This window comes from Schistocerca gregaria, chromosome 2 (assembly GCF_023897955.1).
Source record: "Schistocerca gregaria isolate iqSchGreg1 chromosome 2, iqSchGreg1.2, whole genome shotgun sequence".
Taxonomy (NCBI): Eukaryota; Metazoa; Arthropoda; class Insecta; order Orthoptera; family Acrididae; genus Schistocerca; species Schistocerca gregaria.
In genome coordinates, this window is record NC_064921.1 from 363,440,224 (window position 1) to 363,462,974 (window position 22,751).

Here is a 22,751-nt window from a genome sequence, read left to right on the forward strand (position 1 = left end):
CTGTCATGCTGGAAGCAATGTATCAGTAAGTGAACTCGAAAGTAGACTACCGCATTAGAAAACGTTGTCTACCTGTTTTGGAGCGCACACATAACATACCCGAAAAAAGTAACTCGTCTCTGAGAGAAATATCCAGGTATACAGTGGAGGTGAAGTTAATTGTACCACAAAAAGTCTTCTTCAATGGGAGTTAATTTAAACACAAATTAAAATTGCAGAAGGGCCGTTAGTGTCACAGTCCACACACCAGTATTCCTGCATAAAGTGTGCCACAGACGCTGGGAAGGATGCTCCAAAGTTGAAGTCCCAAGGGGATGAGTAATAGTGGAACCCCAGTGTAGCTGATTATCCATTTCTGAATGGTGTCTTTTTTAGCCCTTTCTCCACATCCCTGCTTTTAGCTGTCTTCTCTTATGTCAATTGGGACTGACTTATAGTTGTTTTTTAACTCAACTGTCTTCGTGTTCTATAGCTTTGACTTGAGCTCATATGACCCCAGTTGTTTTTTGTGTCCTAAAGCAAAACAAAACCAAAACCATACCTAACTCTTACAATATTATTTTCACATCCATACTGCAAGGCTAATCTCTGACTGTCCAGTACCACTCCCCTGTAAGACCAGTGTTATAACAGGCAGGAGTTACCATAATCCTATTCCAAGTGGTCATCAGTGTCTCAATTTAAGCAACGTTCAGTGTTGATGACACAACTACAGTTTGGAAATTTCTTTTTGGTTTATATTGTGTAAGAACTATCAAATATTCTGGCTTTTTTCAGTCCTCCATGGGGTTTTACCCATACTCTTCTTCTAATTCTTACAGCTGTATGACTCACCTTGGAAAGGGTTTCTTACATGGTGCTCACATAGTCCACAGTTCATGAGTCTTCTGTATACCTTATTCATCAAGACATTATATATGCACCAAAATCCAATGTAGTAATCAGTGTAGCATGAAGGGCTTGTCATATACCCTCTGCCATGGCCTGGTGACAATGCAGGCATCATTCTGTTGATGCCTTCCATAGCATGGAGTAGATGTGCATCTTCCCTGGGGATGTTTTAGCATTGCTGTACATAGGAACATCCTACACCTTTGGAATAAACACAGGTCACTTCTTTCTGGGAACAAGCTTAGGGAAATTAACCGTCTACCTGTGACTTCAGTCACTTACTCATCCCTCACACTGCAAGGAGATAATTTAGACTGCTTACAGGGCACTGTCTTTTCCTTTATTGTCATCTGTTTGATGGTGAACCCGCACCACTTTGCTGTCACTTAAATGACACTTCCCAACACAGTGTCAGTTTTTTTATACTCTTTGCACTTCAATGTGTGTTTACTCAAAGTTTTGGCAGATACAGCACAGGCTGTAGTTTGTGTTCTGCTCTTCACTCATTATAGCAACATGGCAAAGGAGATCTAATTTTTGACATTGCTCACCAATTGTCCTAGGAACCCTCAGTAAATGACCTCTTAACAAAGAAGAATTAATGTAATTGTTCATTTCACCTTTTCACTGTGTTTCTTTGTAACTAGCATTCCAGGCTCACAGTCTTCATTCATTATAGTTTTACACACCTACTTTGCCATGTTGACTTCTGTGTGTCAACTTAGTTCAAAAACAAAGCAGTGCTTTCATTAGTGAACAGCCCATTTTAAATCATGATTGGACACCTACAGTCTCAGCTGTTTTGCATTGTAAAACCTCAACAAACAACTGACAACATTAATAACCAGGATCACTCTGCCCCAGGTGACCATGCCTGTGGCTTCGATGGTGCTTCTGATGGGGGGGGGGGGGGGGGGGGGAATAGCTTTCAAGCAGATTGGCATCAGGGCATGTTTGCAACTCACTCATTCAAACAAATAACTGTACTGACCCAGCCATTTTAGCTGACAAAGGTAGCAGTATAATCCAGAAATTTATAACACCACATTGTTCCATCTTCTCATCAACTGTGGTATGAGTAACAGCTGTAAAGAAAATGAACTAGATAGTTTACTCAGTATCCAGTATGCTCTAAAACTGATAAATAATCCTTTACAGTAACTAAATTGTTATTCTGTTGTTATTCATTGTGGAACATATTGAGGACAAGTTTGTAAAAGTCACTGTTTCAGTGATTAGTATTCTTTCCTCATATACTATTCACATTCTGTCAGAATTTTCTTTACTATATTTAAGCCTCAAGATTCATTTTTATTGATGGCACAGAGCACTTTCTTGCCACTTATATAGAGAGCACATGTTAAATATTCTAGCCGGTCAGAATCCTTTTCACATTGTCATACAGCAAAAACTAGAGGAATATACGTCATTAACTTATTTTCCTAGTACTTCCATCACATATATTGCCTTCTGTTCCATATACAAATCATTATTGTTAAATTTCTGTCTTACAAGTGAACATCAGTAATATAGAAGATGGTTTACTATCTCTTTGTACATTATTAGAATTGTACATATTGATTTTTACGTACATTTTTTCATGTAAAATTTCAAATTTTACCATCAAATATTTGCGTAAATAGATACTTTACATAGGTGTGATATTACAAACTATCACGTACTCTGTGTTTGACACTATTCTAGCAGCTAACATTTAACAACAAGCGTGCCTCAGGCATGTAAAGTCTGTGTTACATACTGCAATACTTTATACTAACAATGCATTTGACTCCTTTCAGAACTGACTTATAACCCAGACATTACATATTTTTCTTTTTAAATAGTTTTGTGGATTGAAGCATTCATTCTTCCTGTTTTCCATACACAAACGGAATGTGAAGGGAACCCGATGTGTAGTACAATGGGAAGTACCCTCTGCCATAAACTAGACAATGATTTGTGGAATGTGGCTGTAGATGTAGTTGGGGGACTCCTCAAGAATGCATGAATCTCTGCATCATAAATGTGAACTCCTTTGGAAAATGAATATTGAGAACATCTTCATGGCAAATGACAGAGCCGCTAAGGCTTTACACAGATTAGACATGTCCACACAAACTGTAACATAGTTGTGATGCTCACATAGGATTTTATAAAAAGTTATTTTAAAATCTGAATCAAGAGCACTCTGCCTCTTCATTGTAACAAATTGAGAATAGTTCTGGACTTCTTGCTAATCCAGTGGGGGTTTGGCCAAGAACTGCAATGCTGTCCATTACAGATACTACTAAATCTTATTTCACAGAGGCTCATCACAGGAAAGATTTGATTTACTTGCCTTTGTGAAGCAACAATGTATAATCCATTTTATTGTTAACATGTATGGTCATGAGCAGTAGGTAATACTAAATCCAGTTGTTCCAAAAGAAGTAGCTGTTAGAATTCCTTTGTTGGAACAAAAGTTCCAATTGCCCTTATCAGTTACAGTTTCATACTGCAAGTAGGCTGCGTCCTGGGGTGGTATTGAGCTGCTGTCAGCCATGTTTCCTTGGTTGGTCTGTAGACTTCCATTGTATGTTAAATACGTAACTGAGAACTTAATCCACAAATCCTTCCACACGAATAATGCTATATGCTGATGTGGAATTTTCCCCCTTAATCTTGAAGAATTGCTTTCCAGTTACCACAATGTGTTTTATGCTCTATAATCAGTTATGTCCTTACATATATTATTTTCTTTTATTTGCAAGACTATTATCACTGGTTTACTGGTACAATTAACAATTTTGGCTGTGATCTACAGCTATTCTCAGATCATTATTGTAGCACAAGAAGCCGCCTCATTCCGTCATGGCAATGCATACATCTCTTCTTTCAGGAAATGCTAAGTTTATTCAAAAACAAAAGTACAAAATTCCTTACATTGACTTAAATACAGTTGCAAGGACAGTGCACCAAAGACTATCAGTGACCAGCAATTGCAGCACAGTGTGTTGTCCAAAACAGTTTAGACCAAGTAACTTCGATTGGAAGCTGTTTGTGTATTGTGCTGTGTAAAATAAATTATGTGTTGAGATTCTGTGTGTCTATCACTGAGTCATTCCTTGTTGATGCCACATATGAAACTATGCTCATTAGTGACCTCAACTGTGAAAATGCTACAATTGCAGTGAAAATCCATGTCTACTCCAGTTTTATCAGGTATTAGAGCTGTTCTGTACCCACAGTACTCTCAACAATAGACGGATGCAGATCAGTTCAGGATGAAAGTGCTGACATTGCTGTGCAGATCAAACTGACTGGGACACAACAATAGCTGATTTTAAGAGTGAACTGGTGCTCTGAACTCAATACAGCAAGATTTGGTGATCCCTCATGATCTAGGTGTGTACACCTTCTATGTCTTCTGTATCTACTGTGTTGCTACACACACTTTTGGACAGCTGCTCCATACTCAAAACCATTGTGAAACGCAGACACCATGTGCAGCAAAACTACCAATTTAGTGTTCATGAGGACAAATAACATTCTAACTGTGCATCCTGCACCTACTGCAATGTAAGCACCTACTGCATCTACCGTGCCACAATTACAAGCTTTAGACACAACCATATCACAGCAACAACCCAGACTAATAGTACGGCCACATTCGGTCAGACAACTACACCACGTCTCCTAACAAATGCTATGATAATGTGTTACTATACTGCCATCATAGAGCAGCAGCTGCTGGACTACACCACGCAGTGACTAGTAGCAGTGCAACCTAAAATCCATCTGTTCAGACCCTACCAAGTGACTTTATGGTTCACAATGACAGAGTATGTTTTATGACGTCAGAAACTGTGGATCATAACTCCACATTTATCATGCTAATACGTCATCTCACTGAGCATGCAAAGTTAACCAATGACCTAATACTCAGCCCACCTGCCAATAACAAATACAGTACACTGAAGGCAGCACCCTTGCAATTCTTTTCTCACTCACCAGAGCAACAGTTGTGGCAAGTGATACATATGGAACATTTATCAGACAGAAAGCCCCCCTCAACTGAAGAACTGCTATAGTCATTAGTGGATCCCACCCTGATGCCAGATCCCACCTTCTGGATGCTATGGATAGTGAAGCTCCCTCGGCAACTGCAGCTGAAATTGTTCGCCCATGAAAATGGTTCATTGGACAGGAAACGGGCCCAGAGCAAGCCCACCCCTCTCTTCCTGTCCAACTAGCCAGCATATTGAATGAAGCTGACACAGTTCAACAATGAATGAAGCTGATGTCATGACCCTCAGCCCAAATGCTGGCAGTTAGACTACACACAGCATGAGACCACCAACTGATAACACCAGGCCAGCTGATATTACCACGTCACTGCCTCCTCACTGCTGTTACCACATGTTTTGGTTGTGATACTGTAATATATCAACATCAGTGATCACCTCTTGTGAGCCGATATAAGCATACCAGGCAACCCAGCACTGACAAGTCGTCTCTTCTCCACAATGACAACACACACTGGAGGCATTATGTACATGGGATATATTAATACATATTTCCCAATCAACACAGGCTAAGGAGGACATACACTACCATGACACACTCGAACCATGCTACAAGGCCTCAGGTTTACAACTCAGCAAATAAGACCAACATCCACATGCAAGGCAAAGCAGAACATACCATACAAATTATGGACAAGTTGTCCTTGAATGCTCCACGTTGCTAACATGGAAGAGCCAGTCCTAAGGGTGGATTTCCTCAAAGTTCCATCTCTCCCTTGATCTTGACTGGATCACTCTATTGTATCACATCACACATACTGCCAGCACCACCATTCAGGCACATCTCTTTTCATTCTGGAATAGCGCATGTCCCCTGCATTACGATGATGATGATGATAGATTACACCAGAAAATACACAAGAAGTTGCTCTCCCTTGTATACATGTGCGACCAGCTATGACACATAACATATGTCACAGCTACTGTGAATGATGCAGCCATGTCCCCAAAGGGCAAACATGACCCTCCACTAAAGGCTGAGGTTGCCATGCAGCCTGACCCCCTCCAGTGCAACAAATACTTGCTGCAATCAACAACCCCTGATCTGCTACAGCGACGACAAATACATGCTACAATGGCCACAAACAATGCAGCTGCACCTCCAACAGACATCCACACCCTTTGGCTACACACGGAGGTAGCCGTGCCACCTTAATCACTACACAGGTAAATCTTTCTGATCAGTAAAGCATGTCTGTTGTGTCTTCCCAAGACATTTCTGACCACAGTGATGCACTGTGAGTTCTACTTTCAGTGGTGGTTAAAAGTGATACAATACACTGCATAAATATGACAACAGATCCCCCGGTTCAGCAAAAATGCCACCTTACCCAGACTCTCCTGCAAGCAGCTAATGTAACAGTAAATAACATGTCGCACATGGGCATTGTACAGCCATCAGACAGTGCTTGGGAATCTCCAGTTAAATTAGTCACTAAGACAGTCACTTCTGTCCAGAAATGTGGAGACTATAGAATAAAACACTTAATTCATCTAGGATTTGTGACGGTTACCCTGTACCAGACATACAGCACTTTACTCCTGTGCTCACAGGGGTAAACGTTTTTCCTGTGATTGATTGTGCAAAGGCATACTACCAGATCCTTATGCATCCAGATGATATTAAAATGGTCATTGTCATGTGATTTGGCTTATTTTAATTTCTGGTAATGCTGTACTTTCTCAAAAATGTGTCTTAGGCCTGGCAATGGTTCATGGATGGGTATTGTTTAAACTGAACTGCTGCTGTGCATATTTAGATGACATTCTGATTTTTGACCACAAGCATCAGAACAAAAAATTTCAATTCAGACACACCTCACACGTATCCTTAGAGACTTTAATGACTCTTTGGAATCCTTAATTTTTATAGATGACACCTTCCACAAGCTGCACAGGCTCAACTGCCAATGACCAATGCTTTGTCGGGCCCGCACATGCAAGGTAAATGTAAACTATTGTGGTTGTTAGAAATGAAAGCAGATTTTTCCCATGCAAAGGAGTGCCTTTTGGATGCAGTTGCTCTTGGATACCTGATACCAGACACACAGCTTACAATTATGACAGAAGAAAGCAACACAACTGTAGGTGCCCTCCTTCAGCAGGAATTACCTGTGATCACATCGTCTGTGATTTTTGTCCAGAAAGCCTACAGCGTCACAGAAAAAATGGTTGTCTTTTGTCTGCAAACTAATCACAGTTTGAGGCTGTTAGCTTTTTTTGTGAGGATATTGAGTGCCTTCACTTGATTAATTATCTATACATATCGTAAACTTATAGGGGATGCCATTTGACGTCATCATCTACAGTCAACCCAAGTCACTTTTGACACCTTGATCTTTTAGCACAGTATTCTACAGATGTCCACTTCCATGGGGCAGATACTATCACAGATTACTTGTCATGAGTCAGCACCATCTCCCTCACTCTCAACTTCAGCAAAGATGCAGAACATAATCAGATGATTGGTAAATTGCTCGATGATGCGTCAACTAAATTCATGGTTGAATGCAGACGGATACCGTGGATAGATGGAACTGTCCTCTGTGATGTGTCACAACAATGTATTTGGCTTATTATACCATTGTCAATGTGATGCACAATTTTTGACACACATCAAATCTCAGCCATCAAGGCATGTGGCTGACAACTTGGTTGATGCTGAGTGTTTTGTTTGGCCACATGTTGTCCTGAATTGACAAGGGCATGCGTATATTGTCAATGCAGGAAAGTGGGCCAGCACTCGCAGACTCACCTCTGCAGATTCAAAAGTCCACATGGGGGGTTCATACATGTACACCTCACTCTAGTGTAGGCCATACAAACTGGAGCACTGCTTGTGTGCCCTGGTGCCATACCAAGCGGCACTGGTGCTTTTCCACCCCCTCCCCTCTTTCCTACCATGTAGTGGTTGTAGCCTCACATGTGTGATACAGCACTCACTCTCACATCATCTTCAGTGCACTGAAGTATCCGTTGGGTATCTTATCAAATTGGACACTGTTAATCTGCCTTGCGAGTGTTCAGCATGAGCATAATAGGTTTGGATTTAGGTGTGCCATTTTTAATGCTCTGCGGGAAGGTTTGTATTTGTGTGTGAAGTGTGATGGGAAAGCACTGTGCTTAATATGCCACTCTACCATAAATATCACTATGAAAATAACAATTCCTTAACACAACAGGCCCGCAACTTGTGGTCGTGCGGTAGCGTTCTCGCTTCCCACGCACGGGTTCCCAGGTTCGATTCCCGGCGGGGTCAGGGATTTTCTCTGCCTCGTGATGGCTGGGTGTTGTGTGCTGTCCTTAGGTTAGTGACGTTTAAGTAGTTCTAAGTTCTAGGGGACTGATGACCATAGATGTTAAGTCCCATAGTGCTCAGAGCCTTAACACACCAGGGGATTGTTGGAACAGATGTAAGTAAACTGATTACTAAATGAAAATCAGAACTCCCACAATCTGTGAAGGTAAACCTTGAAGAAAAATAAAAATATTCATATCTATAAAATAAAAATATTCATATCTATAGAAACTTTACCAGTATTTCAATGTAGATAGTGTTGATAAACTAAATTATGAGACTGTTCTGTTTGCTAAGATTTTAAAGTTAATTGTTGTTGTTGTCTCCCAGACATCTGAGATGAATTGCACAATGGAAAGCACAGTTGGAGCAAGCTACAGTGTTGCACTGAAAACTGCAAAACGTGGAAGACCTTTTACAGATGGACAATTTGTAATACAGTATTTTGTAGTGTGTTTAGAGGGAATATGCCCATCTGTAGTGGCCCAATTTGAGGCTTTATGCATGTCTGAACATACAATATCTCAAAAAGAGTGCAAGAAATTCGTTCAGAATTAAAGGAGCAGTTCAAGAATAAATTTTGTAACTTTGTAGAGTACTCAATTGCCCTAGATGAGATCACTGACAATCACAGGATAGCTCAACATGTGATTTTTTTGTAAGGGGTGTCGAAAAAGATTTCACTGTTACCAAGACACTGTTGGATGTTATTTCTTTGAATAGTACCACAGTGTGGAAGATATTTTCTTGCCTGTAATGGTGGTTGTGACTATATGCATTCGTTACTTGAGCACCTGTAAAGGACTGCAATTTGTGGGGCCCTTGCAATGTTGTCCGGAGGGGGTAGGTTTTATAGGGTGTATGAACAAAGTGTGCGAAAGTGAGCTTCCCCTAATTTTGACAATACACTGCCTTTTATATCATGAACAGCTATATGCAAAAGTTTTCCACAAATTAGGCCCCTCATGAATAACTTCACAAAAAATGTGAATTTTTGTAGAAAGCAAGGATGGTATCGTTGAGAATTCAAAGGATTTATGGAGCATCTTGAATCAATCCACAAAGACATTCCTTTTTGTTGTGCTGCATGATGGTTCAGTTGCTCAAAAGTACTCTAAATTGTTTTTGATCTGAGACAAGAAATAGCCCTGTGCACTGATATGAAGTGTTCTCCACAGTCAGACTTGCATGATGAGCAATGTATTGCTGACTTCACTTTCATGAAAGACATCATGGTGTATTTACATGATTTACATATCTTATTGCAAGATAAAAATAAATTAGTTGGTACTATGTGTGACCTTATTGAAAGCTTTCGCTTTTTAAAAGTCAGCTTCAAGAAGGAAATTTGGACAGTTTTCCTCTGCCCAAAATCCTCGAATTTAAGTACTTCTAAACACTTCAGTGAGTACGCAAAGGCCCTATGGTCATAGCATAAAGAACTTGAAGGTAGGTTTGAAGAAATAATGATGTTTTTATAAAACTACAATGTGACTCAATTTAACAGACCACTATTACCGTCACAGTGGTTTCACTTTTAATAACTTATCTCTTGACCACACTTTTATTTTTCAACAGCTTTACGCATTTCAACTTTCCATCATTTTCAAAGGCTATAAAATAAAACACAAAACTGATATCAGAAGATAAGAAAATATGATGCATTTCACCATTGATAAGTGAGATATTACAATGACTAGAACACGACTTTCTAGCTTATCAATATTGTGTCAGTCATACAAAATCATTAGAATTGTTGGATCACGTCAACATTCCTGATCACGAGACAGGTGCAAACTGCTACCAAAGGAAAATTTTGCAAGCCAAGTGGACTAAACTGCTAGGTGGCGGGGCTGGGTAAATGGTACACACTGCAGTTTGTTTCTGTTTACAGCTACAATTTTCAGTGTTACAGCATATGCCAAAGGTAGATAAAGAATGTTGTAAATTAGTGCAAAATGAGGAGTGCAATAAAACTATTCTTTCTGTCTATATACAAAATTGGCATTATTATTATTATTATTATTATTATTATTATTATTATTATTAATTTCAATACTGATACTCTAATGCTTTCTTGGATGACAAGAGGCAGTGTGGTGTTGGGATGCAAGATTCATGCCTCTCTTCCAGTTGACTTACACAATGTGTAACAGCTGATACTATACGCTACGTCGCTCTTTTCATTTAATTCTTCTCTGAAGACTGTATCAGGTTAAGGGGAATATTATTAACCAGCTCTATATTCTTGCAATAAATTATGTACTCATTGGCTTTTGTCAGTTAAACAACAATATATTTTCGACTCTCATCCCAAAGTAATAATTATTATGTACAAACTTCAGCAAGCCAACTGGTTCCAAGATAAATGTTAGAATCTACTACTATTCATTTATACAGTTACATACATTCTGCCACATGCAGAGCAAAGACATAAAGTAAGAATTTCGATATAACACACTCTTCATCTGTCTCTTTAAAGATCTTCATGACACCACACACCATGGAACTTATCCAGATAATCTTTGACATTTTTGACGTAACTTATAGGGCGCTACTTGTAACCACTTGTCAGGGCCGCTCGTCAGACACAGCTCCTGCTCCTGGCTCCTCATGGCAGCTGCCCTTCCTACACACACACACACACACACACACACACACACACACACACACAGATGTGTGGTGCACTAAAAAGGCTCTCTCTCCCTTGCCATTAAAATACCAGGTATTCGAGATGGTGGAGAGCCAAGTGTTTCTAGAATTTACCCTGAAATTCTCGAGGCACTACAGTACACCACATGATGTGCACTGATTTGCCCAGCCACATTCACCAAACAACATGACTCTTGGTGGAGTGAAGACTTGAGAATGGATGATCAGTGGATTGTTAGATTGTTCATAATTTTAATCCACTCATTCCTGGGAGCTCATTCAATGTTCAGTCAATCAGTGGGCTGTAGAGTGTCCAGATAGTCTTACTGAGTATTTATTTTGTTGGCTTCCTTACAGATGCTGCTGCTTCAGTTAGGTGTATCCAGATCAGGTACTATTCACCTGACTGCAAATCAATCATTGGTCACTTTCTACTGAGTAGTGCTGGTGAGTGCTCAAGTGCCTACTGAGACAATGGTGGCTGAGACTCACCCAATAGCAATGTTGAATGCACATGCTCTTCCATCTTATTCAGAAGCTATAGTTGTAGTTTTGTATGAAGTTCCCAACTGGTTTGCATAAGGTGCATGTGATAAGAGAGCACCAAGAAAATTCTGTGAAAGAGTAATGGATGAGAAAACGCTGTGAAGGAGGGTGGGGGCCGCAGGTTTAGAAAACATATAGTCATCATTGATTAATACAACCACACTGATGTCATTTTTGTGGAAGATGTAGCCTCTCTTCACAGGAATTTCTGTCTCAAAAACTCCCAATTCTCTCAGATAAAATGTGAACACATTTAGCTCCCACTGGTAACCATCTAACACAGGAGTTTGATCCAACCTCTTTCTGATTTTACCACATGAGTGAGTTGGCTCTAATATTTTGAGGGATTGTTCCAGTAGTTAGACATTTCCTTAAGAGTTATACGCCAATTTTATCTGTTAGTGTTCTGTTACTACTCTGACAAGACCAGATAATGAGGGGATAAGGATATCCAAAGGTCATGCCAGGTCCATGACCAGCCTGCATTGAGGATGGGGAGTTGAACTTACCATCCAGCAGTAATTTATCAAGGTGGATCAGGCTTACAAGATCCTCACTGTTTAAAATTCACCAGCACATCATACTGCTACTAACTTTACTACAGAACAAATTTCCTCAAGAGCAAGAAGGCCATTTGACTTACAAAACATGAGCTAGAGTCACTTGGTATGAAGAAGGTTCAGTCACAACTCCAGGGCTGGAACTGACTGTCATACTGATTATTGAATTTAATAAGCATTTTATGACATTTTAAATGAGCACAACTACTACACTGCTGTATTCACAGATGGATCTAAACGGCAGGATTCCCTTCATTGCTCTGTTATTTCCCCCATGTTCACAGGATCCATCTACCTAAAGAGTTGACTGTGTTCAGTGCAAAATTATATGCCATCTTGAGTGCATTGGAACAGATTATGTGTGTTGAGACTACACAGAATAGAAGAGGTCCTACACATATAATACAGTCTTATGATGAATGGCTTCTTGCTCCAACGTGTTGCTTGTGGCATACATATCACATTACACCACATTTTGGAGGATTGTTTTATATTTAGACATGAGGGCAGCAGTTAATTCATCTGCAGATTTTGCCCTTTCCTTTAGAAGACAAAGAGTTGAAGTTGGAATATATGATTTTGTTACATAAGTCTTCAAGACTTTAATATTTGCACCAAAGATGAAATTGATTTGCTGTAATAAATGATTTCAAACCTCTTGTGACCAAGGTTGCCATTTTTCTTGATTGCAATATTAATGTTGCTGTTGTTAAACACATTGTTACGAGTGGAATCCAACCTCACGATTTACAATTTAATTTTCTTGGCTAACTCATTTTTTAATACTCTTAAAACAACTTGACATCTATATATTATTCTCAACAAATATGTTACGTTGTGTTTATTTTCAGATACTGAAGAGTGAACAGAAACTCAGAGAGAGTTGCATGATATTAATGGATGGTAACATTCCTCAGGAGACAGTTGATCTAATATTGAAGCTTGCTGAGGATGGTGACATACCAGGTACAGTTTTTTTATTACTTACAAATATTTTATTTGTGCTATAATATATAGAACAAATAACTTGCCACCCTCTTAATGACATAACAGTTTGAATTACAAATTACAGGTTTTTTTTTCTTAGGAAGTTTTAGTACCATTATACAACAAACAGAGAATAGCGAGAAAAGTGTAAAACTCAAAATTAGAAGGCACTAAGAGTTTCCAACAAATGCATGAATTATAATCCTGTGTGTGTTGGTTTGGATTCAAGGCATCAAAAAATAAACTTCATGAGCCTAAAAATAATTTGATTATGAAATAGAAAAAACACTGCCAACAAAATAAAGGCAGACTTACCAAAAGTGCACAGTCAAAATCTACTTGCTGACATGTTCTTTACAAGGTTGTCCAGACATCGCTGCCAACACCTATCCTGATGTTGGATGGTGGTGCTCTTGAGGTCATTCAGTGCGTAAGGTGGTTTGTGAACAACATACAGCAAGTTTCAACTAATCACAAGCATGTTCAATGGTGTTCATGTCGGGCCATTCCATTCAGTTGATTCTTGCCTCCTGGAGGAAGGCATTTATGAGATGGGTTTAGATTAGACATCTGGCCTTAACTCTTTGAAAGATGAACTCTTGGCCAAAATGGTGATGTAGTGCTGGACATAGGTTGGATGATCTGTCCTTATAGTGCACAGTCCTCAAATTACCCTTAATAACAATGAGGGGCTTTCGACATCCTTACATGACCCTGGCCAAAACCATGACTCACCTGTCTCCCTGCTGAACCCATGGTGCTACATACCTGACACATGGATTAGTAAAGGTCCACCTCCACACTCTTCTACAGCCATCACACACATCCTAGATTCATCAACGAAGAGAACCTGACACCAGTGATCCATGTGTTCCTTGCACATTTTCTTAGTAAACCACAGAGTTGAAAGGTTTTTGTTTTATTCTAATAAAATCTAGATGCCAAATTGATTGTCTGGGGATTGTTGTATACTGTCTGAGTCAACACAGCAGTCCAAAATGGCAGCATTAAATTCTGTGCATTCTCCCTGAGCAACTTACAGGGTGACAAGTATATAGGTATACTTTAAAAAAAAAAAGGCAAATTAGTTACAAACCATGGCATGCACACACTTTATTCAACATGTAAAGATCACTATAGATATTTGGATTTAGATTATGAGATGTTTGATATACCTGCCATCGTTAGCGATAATGTGGTGCAGATGGGTTGGGTTGGATTGATTTTGGGGAAGAGACCAAATAACGAGGTCATCGGTCTCATCGGATTAGAGGAGGACGGGGAAGAAAGTCAGCCGTGCCCTTTCAAAGGAACCATCCCAGAATTTGCCTGGAGCAATTTAGCGAAATCACGGAAAACCTAAATCAGGATGGCTGGACGTGGGATTGAACCGTCATCCTCCCGAATGCGAGTCCAGTGTCTAACCACTGCGCCACCTCAGTGCAGATGAATAGCGAAATTCTTCTGCATGACCCACTGAAGTGGCGGAACATTGATCCTGTCGATGACCTCCTGAATGGCTGTTTTCAGCTCAGCAATGATTTTTGGGTTATAACTGTACACCTTGTCTTTGTACAGCCCCATAAAAAGTAGTTGCATGTCTTCATATCTGGAGAATATGAAGGTCAATTGAGGCCATGCCTGTGGCCTCTGAGTACCCCAGACCTGCCCCAAAAGTGTTCCTCCAGGACATCAAAAACTCTCATGTTTGGGGTCAAGCTCCATCTTGCATGAAACATGTCTTGTCAAAAACAGGATTACTTTGGATGACGGGGATGGAATCATTTTCCAAAACCTTCATACTGCTCAGTAGTCACTATGCCGTCAAGGAATATCACACTGATTACTCCGTGACTGGACATTGCACACCACATAGTCACTCACAGAGAATGAAGAAATCGCAAAATGCACCAATTTTACTTATTGACAAACCCATCCAAATGAAAGTGGGGTTCGTCGCTAAACCAAATAACAATGTACATATTGATTCCCATTGTGCCCCATGACCACCCGTGCAGTTTGAACATCTTAATGCAAACCAGACAGAAGTTAAAACGATTTTATTTCAAATAGTTCAATACTGTCACCCTGTATGAGGTACTTGTCATCAGTTGGTGTTAATATACATACATGGCCACTGTGAGGAAGATGTTCTCTGTTTTCTCTCACGAAAATGGCTGAATGTTCAAATGGCATTACTGTGGTGTGCGCCAATTCAGCACACAACGTCTGGCAACACTTGTTCTAAAATAGAAACGTCCACAAGCTTGAAATAACTTCTAAGGTATGTTAACAGACTGCCAGTGTACACAAGCTGCATTGCCCATTTCTCAGTTGAACACACGGCATGTTCTATTGAACTGCACAGAGAATGCAGGCTTACTTTAGTTTATTTGCATGTTCTATTCTTGACAGTTTGCCACAATGTGGAACATGTTAGTAGATTCGCAGATTAACACATGTTCCTCTGAGGAAACATGGCTGCTTGACTTTCATTTCCATAACTAGACTGTTTGTTTAAGCTTAATCTATAACTAAATTTTATAAATGCAACCCAACGACTTCATACCATCAGTTCAGAAATTCATGTATGGAGCAGGGTAGTTTTAAAGCATAAAAACTTTAAATTTCTCTGTAAAATCTTCATTATCTGCCAGTATTTTTAAATCATATTGAAGGTGGTCAAATACTTCAAATGGCTGTGAGCACCATGGGACTTAACTTATGAGGTCATCAGTCCCCTAGAACTTAGAACTACTTAAACCTAACTAACCTAAGGACATCACACATATCCATGCCCACGCAGGAGTCCAACCTGCGACCGTAGCAGTCCCCCGGTTCCGGACTGAAGCACCTAGAACCGCACGGCCACCGCAGCCAGTCTCGAATACTCTTACGGTTACATACTTAATTGTTTCTGTGCAAAAGTAAGCTTAAATGGTGAAAAGTGGATGGTATTTTTGTTACTGTTATTGCTAGTGTGCTGCTATTGCTTTTCAAGTAGTGCCTGACTGTTCACAAAAAACTTAATATGAGAGTAAATGTATTGTGAGGCTGTTGTTAGCATGCTACATTTTTAAAAATTTGCCTACGTGGAGTTAAAGGCTGGACACCAGATATTGTCATTACAGCATGTTACAGTGTAATTAATTCTTTATCTTGGTACATAGAATTTCCCCTATATTTATTTTCTACATGCTGTAAAAGAATGGAAGTATTCAAAGTACGCTAATTTTCTAATGATTTCATTGCCAGTCAGCAATTACACATAAAGTAAATGCTGCTGAACTCAAGTATTTGAGGACATCCATAAAATGTTATTTCCAGTTTAAGTTTTTATAGCAAAGAGCAGAGTGCTCCATCTTGCTGGAAAATTATCCATGGTTGATATTCTTCTAACTTTGGGGCTATGAACTGTTGCAAAATGTCTAAGTAAATGTTAGTGGTAATGGATTTTTCATGAAGAAAAATGGTCCAAAAACCTTCTTATGCAGGAGGCTGCACCAAAAATTTACTTTTTCGCTGTCTTCCTGTAAATGTACAGTAGCATGTGGACACTCTGAACCCCATTTACCGACATTATGCCTATTTACAATTCCACTGACATGAATTCATTGGTAAAGCATATGCGATTTAAATTATCGTTACGGCATCAATCCTGTTGAGAATCTCAGTTGCAAATTCAGCATGTGTCAGCAAATCATTTGGTTGAAAGGCCTGCATAACTTTCACTTTGTAAGCATGCAACCTAAGCCTTTCATGATGAATCTTCACCACTCTTGCTTGCGGTATTTGAAGTTCACATGATGCTTGACGAGTTGATTTAGACGGACCCCATTAAAACAATTGCTGAACATGATAAACAGTTGCATCACTCACATGAGGCCTGCCACTTCAAGGACAATCTTCAACACTGCCTATTTCGTTAAACTTTGCATACCAGCACTTTATTGATTTAACGCCAGGAGGGCTGCACCCATTAGAAGCCCAAAATTCACACTGAACACTGATGGGTGATTTTTTTCTCGTTAAACCAAAGCACACATTGTGCTTTCTCCCGATGCCATTTTGCCCGCAACTAACGTGACCTAACAGACCACATCGATGTTGTGGAGCACTAGCACCATCTATTGGTCACAACAACTAGCAACACTAACCTGTGTAATGACACCAAATATAGCATATTATGTCAAATGGCTATTCTGTTATACATTTTTATAATCTGGAAAAGACTTCTTGCTCATTCTGTATATGGTTGAATGCAAGAGCGACATTAAAACATGCTTTTAATATTTTGATTGAAATTAGAATTTTTGCTTTTAAGAAAGTTAATTACTTTCTGATTTCACGTAAGTTGGAGTGAGCTCAAAATGGCTAAATGCTTTTGGTGCTGACTGTTGCATAAACAAAAGTGCTTTTTCTTTTGACTGCACTAAGTTTATCAGTTACTTTCAGAAAGTGGTTGTTAAACAGATCGATTGTATATTGGACGCCATGAGCCATTTGGTCATATCTTTAATTGTTAGATTATTCTGTTCTCTGGTGAAATTCCTCAGTTCCTTCTAATCACAGTCCATAACATTTTTTGAACAGTTTGTTATAATTGTGGTATAACTGATTTAAAGGCCTACTTTCACGCTTTGCTCTATCACATTATTTCACTTGTAGTTGACTGTATGTTCACTGGAGACTAACAGTACAGTGTCATTTGCAAGCCAAAAGTTTATCATATGATCCATGGAACAGTGTTACTTCTTTGTTTTCCCAGATTAAGGAGCAGAAATCTTTGTAGAACTGCTGAGAATAATGTTGGAGATGTGGTATATCCTTGCCTGACTTCTTTTCTAAATTCTTTATTTCTTTCTGTCTTCATGATGTTGGATGCAAGCTGTAGCATTTAAATACACTAAAGTGCCACAGAAACTGGTAGGCATGCATATTCAAATACAAAGATGTAAACAGGCAGAATATGGCACTGAGTCGGCAACACCTATATAACACAACAGTGTCTGCTGCAGTTATCAGATTGGTTATTGCTGCTACAATAGCAGGTTATCAAGATTTATGAGTCTGAACGTGGTGCTATAGTTGGCGCACGGGCGATGGGACACAGCATCTCCAAGGTAGTGATGAAGTGGAGATTTTCCAGCATGACCATTCCAGGAGTATACTGTGAATATCAGGAATCCAGTAGAACATCAAATCTCAGTCTTCCCTGCAGCCGGAAAAAGACCCTGCAAGAACAGGACCAATGACAACTGAAGAGAATGTTCAGTATGACTGAAGTGCAACCCTTCCACAAATTGCTGCAGATTTTAATGCTGGGCCATAAATAAGTACTAGTGTGCAAATCATTCAATGAAACATATTCAATATGGGTTTTTGGAGCCAAAGGCCCACTAGTGTACCCTTGATGACTACGCGAAACAAAGCTTTATGCCTTGTCTGGACCCATCAACACTGACATTGGGCTGTTGATGACTGGAAACATGCTGCCCATTCAGGCGGGTCTTATTTCAGATTGTATCAAGCAGATAGACGTGTACAGCTATGGAGACAACCTCATGAATCCATTGACCCTGCATGTCAGCAGGGGGCTGTTATAAGCTGGTGGAGGCTATGGAATGGTGTGGGGTGTGTTCAGTTGGAGTGATATGGGACTCCTGATACATCTAGATATGACTTTGGTAGGTGACATGTACATGAGCATCCTGTCTGATCACCTACATCCATTCATGTCCACTGTGCATTCTGATGGACGTGGAAAATTCCAGGAGGACAATGCGACACCCCATATGTCCAGAATTGCTACAGAGTGGCTCCAGGAACATCCTTGTGAATTTAAACACTTCAGCTGGTCACCGAACTCCCCAAACATGAACATTGAGCGTATCTGGGATGCCTTGCAACATGCTGTTCAGAAGAAATCTCCAAGCCCTCGTACTCTTAACAGATTTACGGACAGCCCTGCAGGATTAATGGTGTCAGTTCTCTCCAGAATTACTTCAGACATTAGTCAAGTCCATGCTTGCAGCACTTCTGTATGTTCCTGGGGGTCCTACATGACATTAGGCAGATGTAGCAGTTTCTTTGGCTCTTCAATGCATGTTTCCTCCAGTATAATAACATACTGATTTTTTGCCTTATTTTCCAGGGGTTTTTGGTAAAGATATTGTCAGAATTGATTGAAAAAAATTCTCTAAATCTAAGAAACTTGGTCCACATTATACCACCTGATAGCTGCTGTTCTAATATGTAATTTCATTTGTTAATCACAAGTAGGGAGTTACATTTATTTGCCTGTTTAAAATGTATTTTTTAAGCAGTTGTCGATTAAGTTTGTGGACAACTTGCGAACTGTGGAGTGGCGAGTGATGGACTTTTTTGTCTTGTATGTCTCTCTTCTTGTGAAGAATAATTATAATTTTATATAACATGCTTCTTGGACGCCGGGATGACACTGTAGTGTATACAAAAGTGTCATTGTGTGGATGTAGGGGCATGCAGGATGATTTGGACAGAATTTCTATTTTCTGTGATGAATGGCACCTTGCTCTAAATGTGGAAAAATGTAAGTTAATGCAGCTGAGCAGGAAAAGCAGTCCAGTAATGTTCAAATATATTATCGGTGTGCTTCTTGACGCAGTTAAGTTGATAATAAAGCAATGGTTTAAAGATGACGACTATATTCACAAACACTGGTGAGCTTTGTGTGGCACCTGGAAGAGCAAGGCATTCTATCCTGGGAGAAGTTAATAAAGAGGTTCCATTGCTCATTTAGTGTCACAAGAATTGTCCATCCCATAATCAACTGTATGGCAAGTTCTGCAGTCTGTATTACACTGGTACCTGTGCAGCATCCACATGGTGCAGCAACTGAAACCTCATGATCTGCGGCAATGTTCTGAATTCTCTCTTCAGATCTGACAGAGATCGAAGTTGATGGCAAGTGGCTGGGCAGTATTCTGTAGAGTGATGAGGCATATTTTACGCAAATGGTGCAGTGAGTACACAGAACTGCTGAATTTGGGGTACTGTTAAACATTCTGTTGAGCACAAGTGCCACTGCACTCATCATGTGTGACTGTGCACTGTAGATTCACAACCTTTATTCTCAGTCCATTCTTCATTGGAGAGAAGACACCTAGAGAGCTTGTCAGGTGTACTGCGATATCTGCACGCTGTCGAGGCCTCCTCCTATATCATTTGCTTCATGCTTCTGAAGAGTTCTACTGTGTGGAAACCACTGTTTTTGTGCAAGATGAGGCAACACCTCATGTCACTCACAGATCTGCTTAACACCACCTCCCATGAATGTGTTGACTCCAGAGGTTTGCCAAATGCAAGGCCTGCAAAATTAGCTGATCTGAATCCTTGTGACTTTTGACTCTGTGAATATCTAAAAAGAACATTTACCAGGGACACACTTGGTCGCTAACTGGTCTGAAGACCATTACAGCAACAGGATGGTCAGACTCTGCTGGAACTGCTTCAAGGAACTGTTGATCATGCCATTTTACAGATGCAGCATCTTGTCCATGTTCCGGTGTTCATATTGAAAAAATTGTGGAAGTGACAGTTAATAATTAAATCAATATCATGTCTTTACCACTTGTTTGGTCTTTTCTGCCAACATCCCAAATCCAATGCAACTCAATGTATAGCATGTTACATCAGACAAAATGGCAGAAAGAATAAAAACTAGTGCAAAGAACATAACAAAATAGAAATGAAAAAAAATCTGAGAAATCTACTTATGCATATCATCCAATCAAAGAAAGATCCAGTGGCTCAGTGATAAGTGACACTTCCCATTTTTTTACTACCTGGAGTGAGTCACCCTTAAACATAAACAAAGAATATAAATACATAATGTGTTCTACTTTCACATCCGTGTTACTTTTTTTTAAAAAAAAATGTTTCTATGTATATGGCAGTATCACCATTTGGCTTTAAAACATAGTTGTTGGGGTTTTATTTGTGCTCGTCTGTCATTTAGTCCAACTTCCCCAACCTCTAATGGAATCAACCACCTGACTGAACACCTGAAATCATAGAATTAATCGATCACATAGATACAAGCTAAGAAATAACTTCTGTTCCACCAGTGTGTCCTGGTCACTCTGGCTCCTAACATGATTCCTGGTGTGCAGGTTTTATATATTTCTGTGGATATACATTTCAATTATGACAAGTTATGCAACATTTCTCAAAATAGTAAAATTTTAGGGAAAATCTGCAGTGAGAGTGTAAATTCCTAGGTATATGCATAGATAGCAAACCACTATGGACACAACAAATTGACAATGTATGTGCAAGGCTATCATCTAGCCTATATGTTATAAGAAAAATAGCTCCATATGTCAATACCCAAACAATGAGGATGATGTATTTTGGTTTAATACATCCATTTCTAGCATATGGTCTTTCATTGTGGGGTGGGGCTTCCACAACTCATGTAGACCAAATATTTAAACTCCAGAAAAGAGCCATGAGAATATTAAGCAAAAAAGATGCTAGCACATCTTGTAAGGGAATGTTTATAGAATTTAAAATTCTGACCATCTATTCTATGTATATGTTTGAAGCAATAGTATTAACTGTAGAAGATAAGAAATATACATGTTGTAATGCAGAAATTCATGATCACAATGCTAGACAAGTACAAAATTACCATATGATACACAGAAAACTGAAAAAAACTGCAAAGAGTCCATATATTAATGGATCAAAATACTTCAATATACTGCCTAAATCAACTGAAGGTAATAACTGGAGAGACATTCAAAAAACATCTAAAATTGTGGCTCCTTGAGCAGTGCTTCTATAGCTTACTGTAGAAACTAAAATCTAAAGTATTATTATGTCAAATAATTTGGACTACATTTACTGTTATAAAGTAGAATTAGATTGTATACTATTGTATTGTACTACCAATTGCTATGCATGTAATTATATGTTTCATGCAAATAAATTACAAACATTATTCATAATTATACTATGTGAACTTAATGCATTTTTAAGATGCTACTTTGTTTTTAAAGCTCAAGTTTAAGGGTTGTGTAAGCTTCCTGCTTTTTGGGTAGTCTACAGTTTCTAAGGATTATTCCAGTGAATCTGTCATAGGTATTTTGTGGGCGTGACTGTGTCCAGTGGTTGTTCGGCAATCGTGTATTCAACAGTACTGATCTTTCCACCTATTTATGTGCACTATGTTATACAGGATGAGTCAGGTGGAAAGGTACATGCTTTGAGGGGTGATAGTATTAGTGATTCTCAACAAAAACTTCATATGGACATATACCCTATTCCGAATAGTTTCTGAGATAGATCACATTTAATATCAGTTTTGTATGTTTTTCTTGAATAACTTGAAAACTGCACCCTTCAACAAAAATGTGTTGCAGTGCAAAATTAAACTATATTAAATTTCCTACAAAAAGGTCCTGTTCATTTTTTTCTCTAAAACTAATGGTTTGTGTGAAGAGAGTGCAAGAATGTTGAAAAATTTGCTCGACGTGCATGTGCTGTAGCTTACATTGTTTTTGTAGGCCAATTTGAGGTAGTTTCCCAGCTTGATAGACCATAAATGTCCCATATCAAATTGTCCTCTCAATTTTCTACCTCAAAGTGGCATATGAAAACTACATAAGGTACAGTGCATGTGCATTGAGCAAGTTTTTCAACATTCTCGTGCTCTCTTCACACACACCATTAGTTCTACAGAAAAAAATTAATAGGCCATTTTTTGTA

General features: G+C 39.2%; 1 protein-coding gene across 2 annotated transcripts in view; it reads left to right on the plus strand.

Annotated features, from left to right (window-relative positions):
• The window catches only part of LOC126337077 (uncharacterized), a 327,185-nt gene that overhangs the window by 71,605 nt on the left and 232,829 nt on the right, over positions 1-22,751 (plus strand). For both annotated transcript variants that reach the window (XM_050001423.1, XM_050001424.1), the window contains one exon: positions 12,863-12,977. In XM_050001423.1, the coding sequence (XP_049857380.1) occupies positions 12,863-12,977 (115 nt within the window). The remainder of the gene's footprint in view (positions 1-12,862; positions 12,978-22,751) is intronic.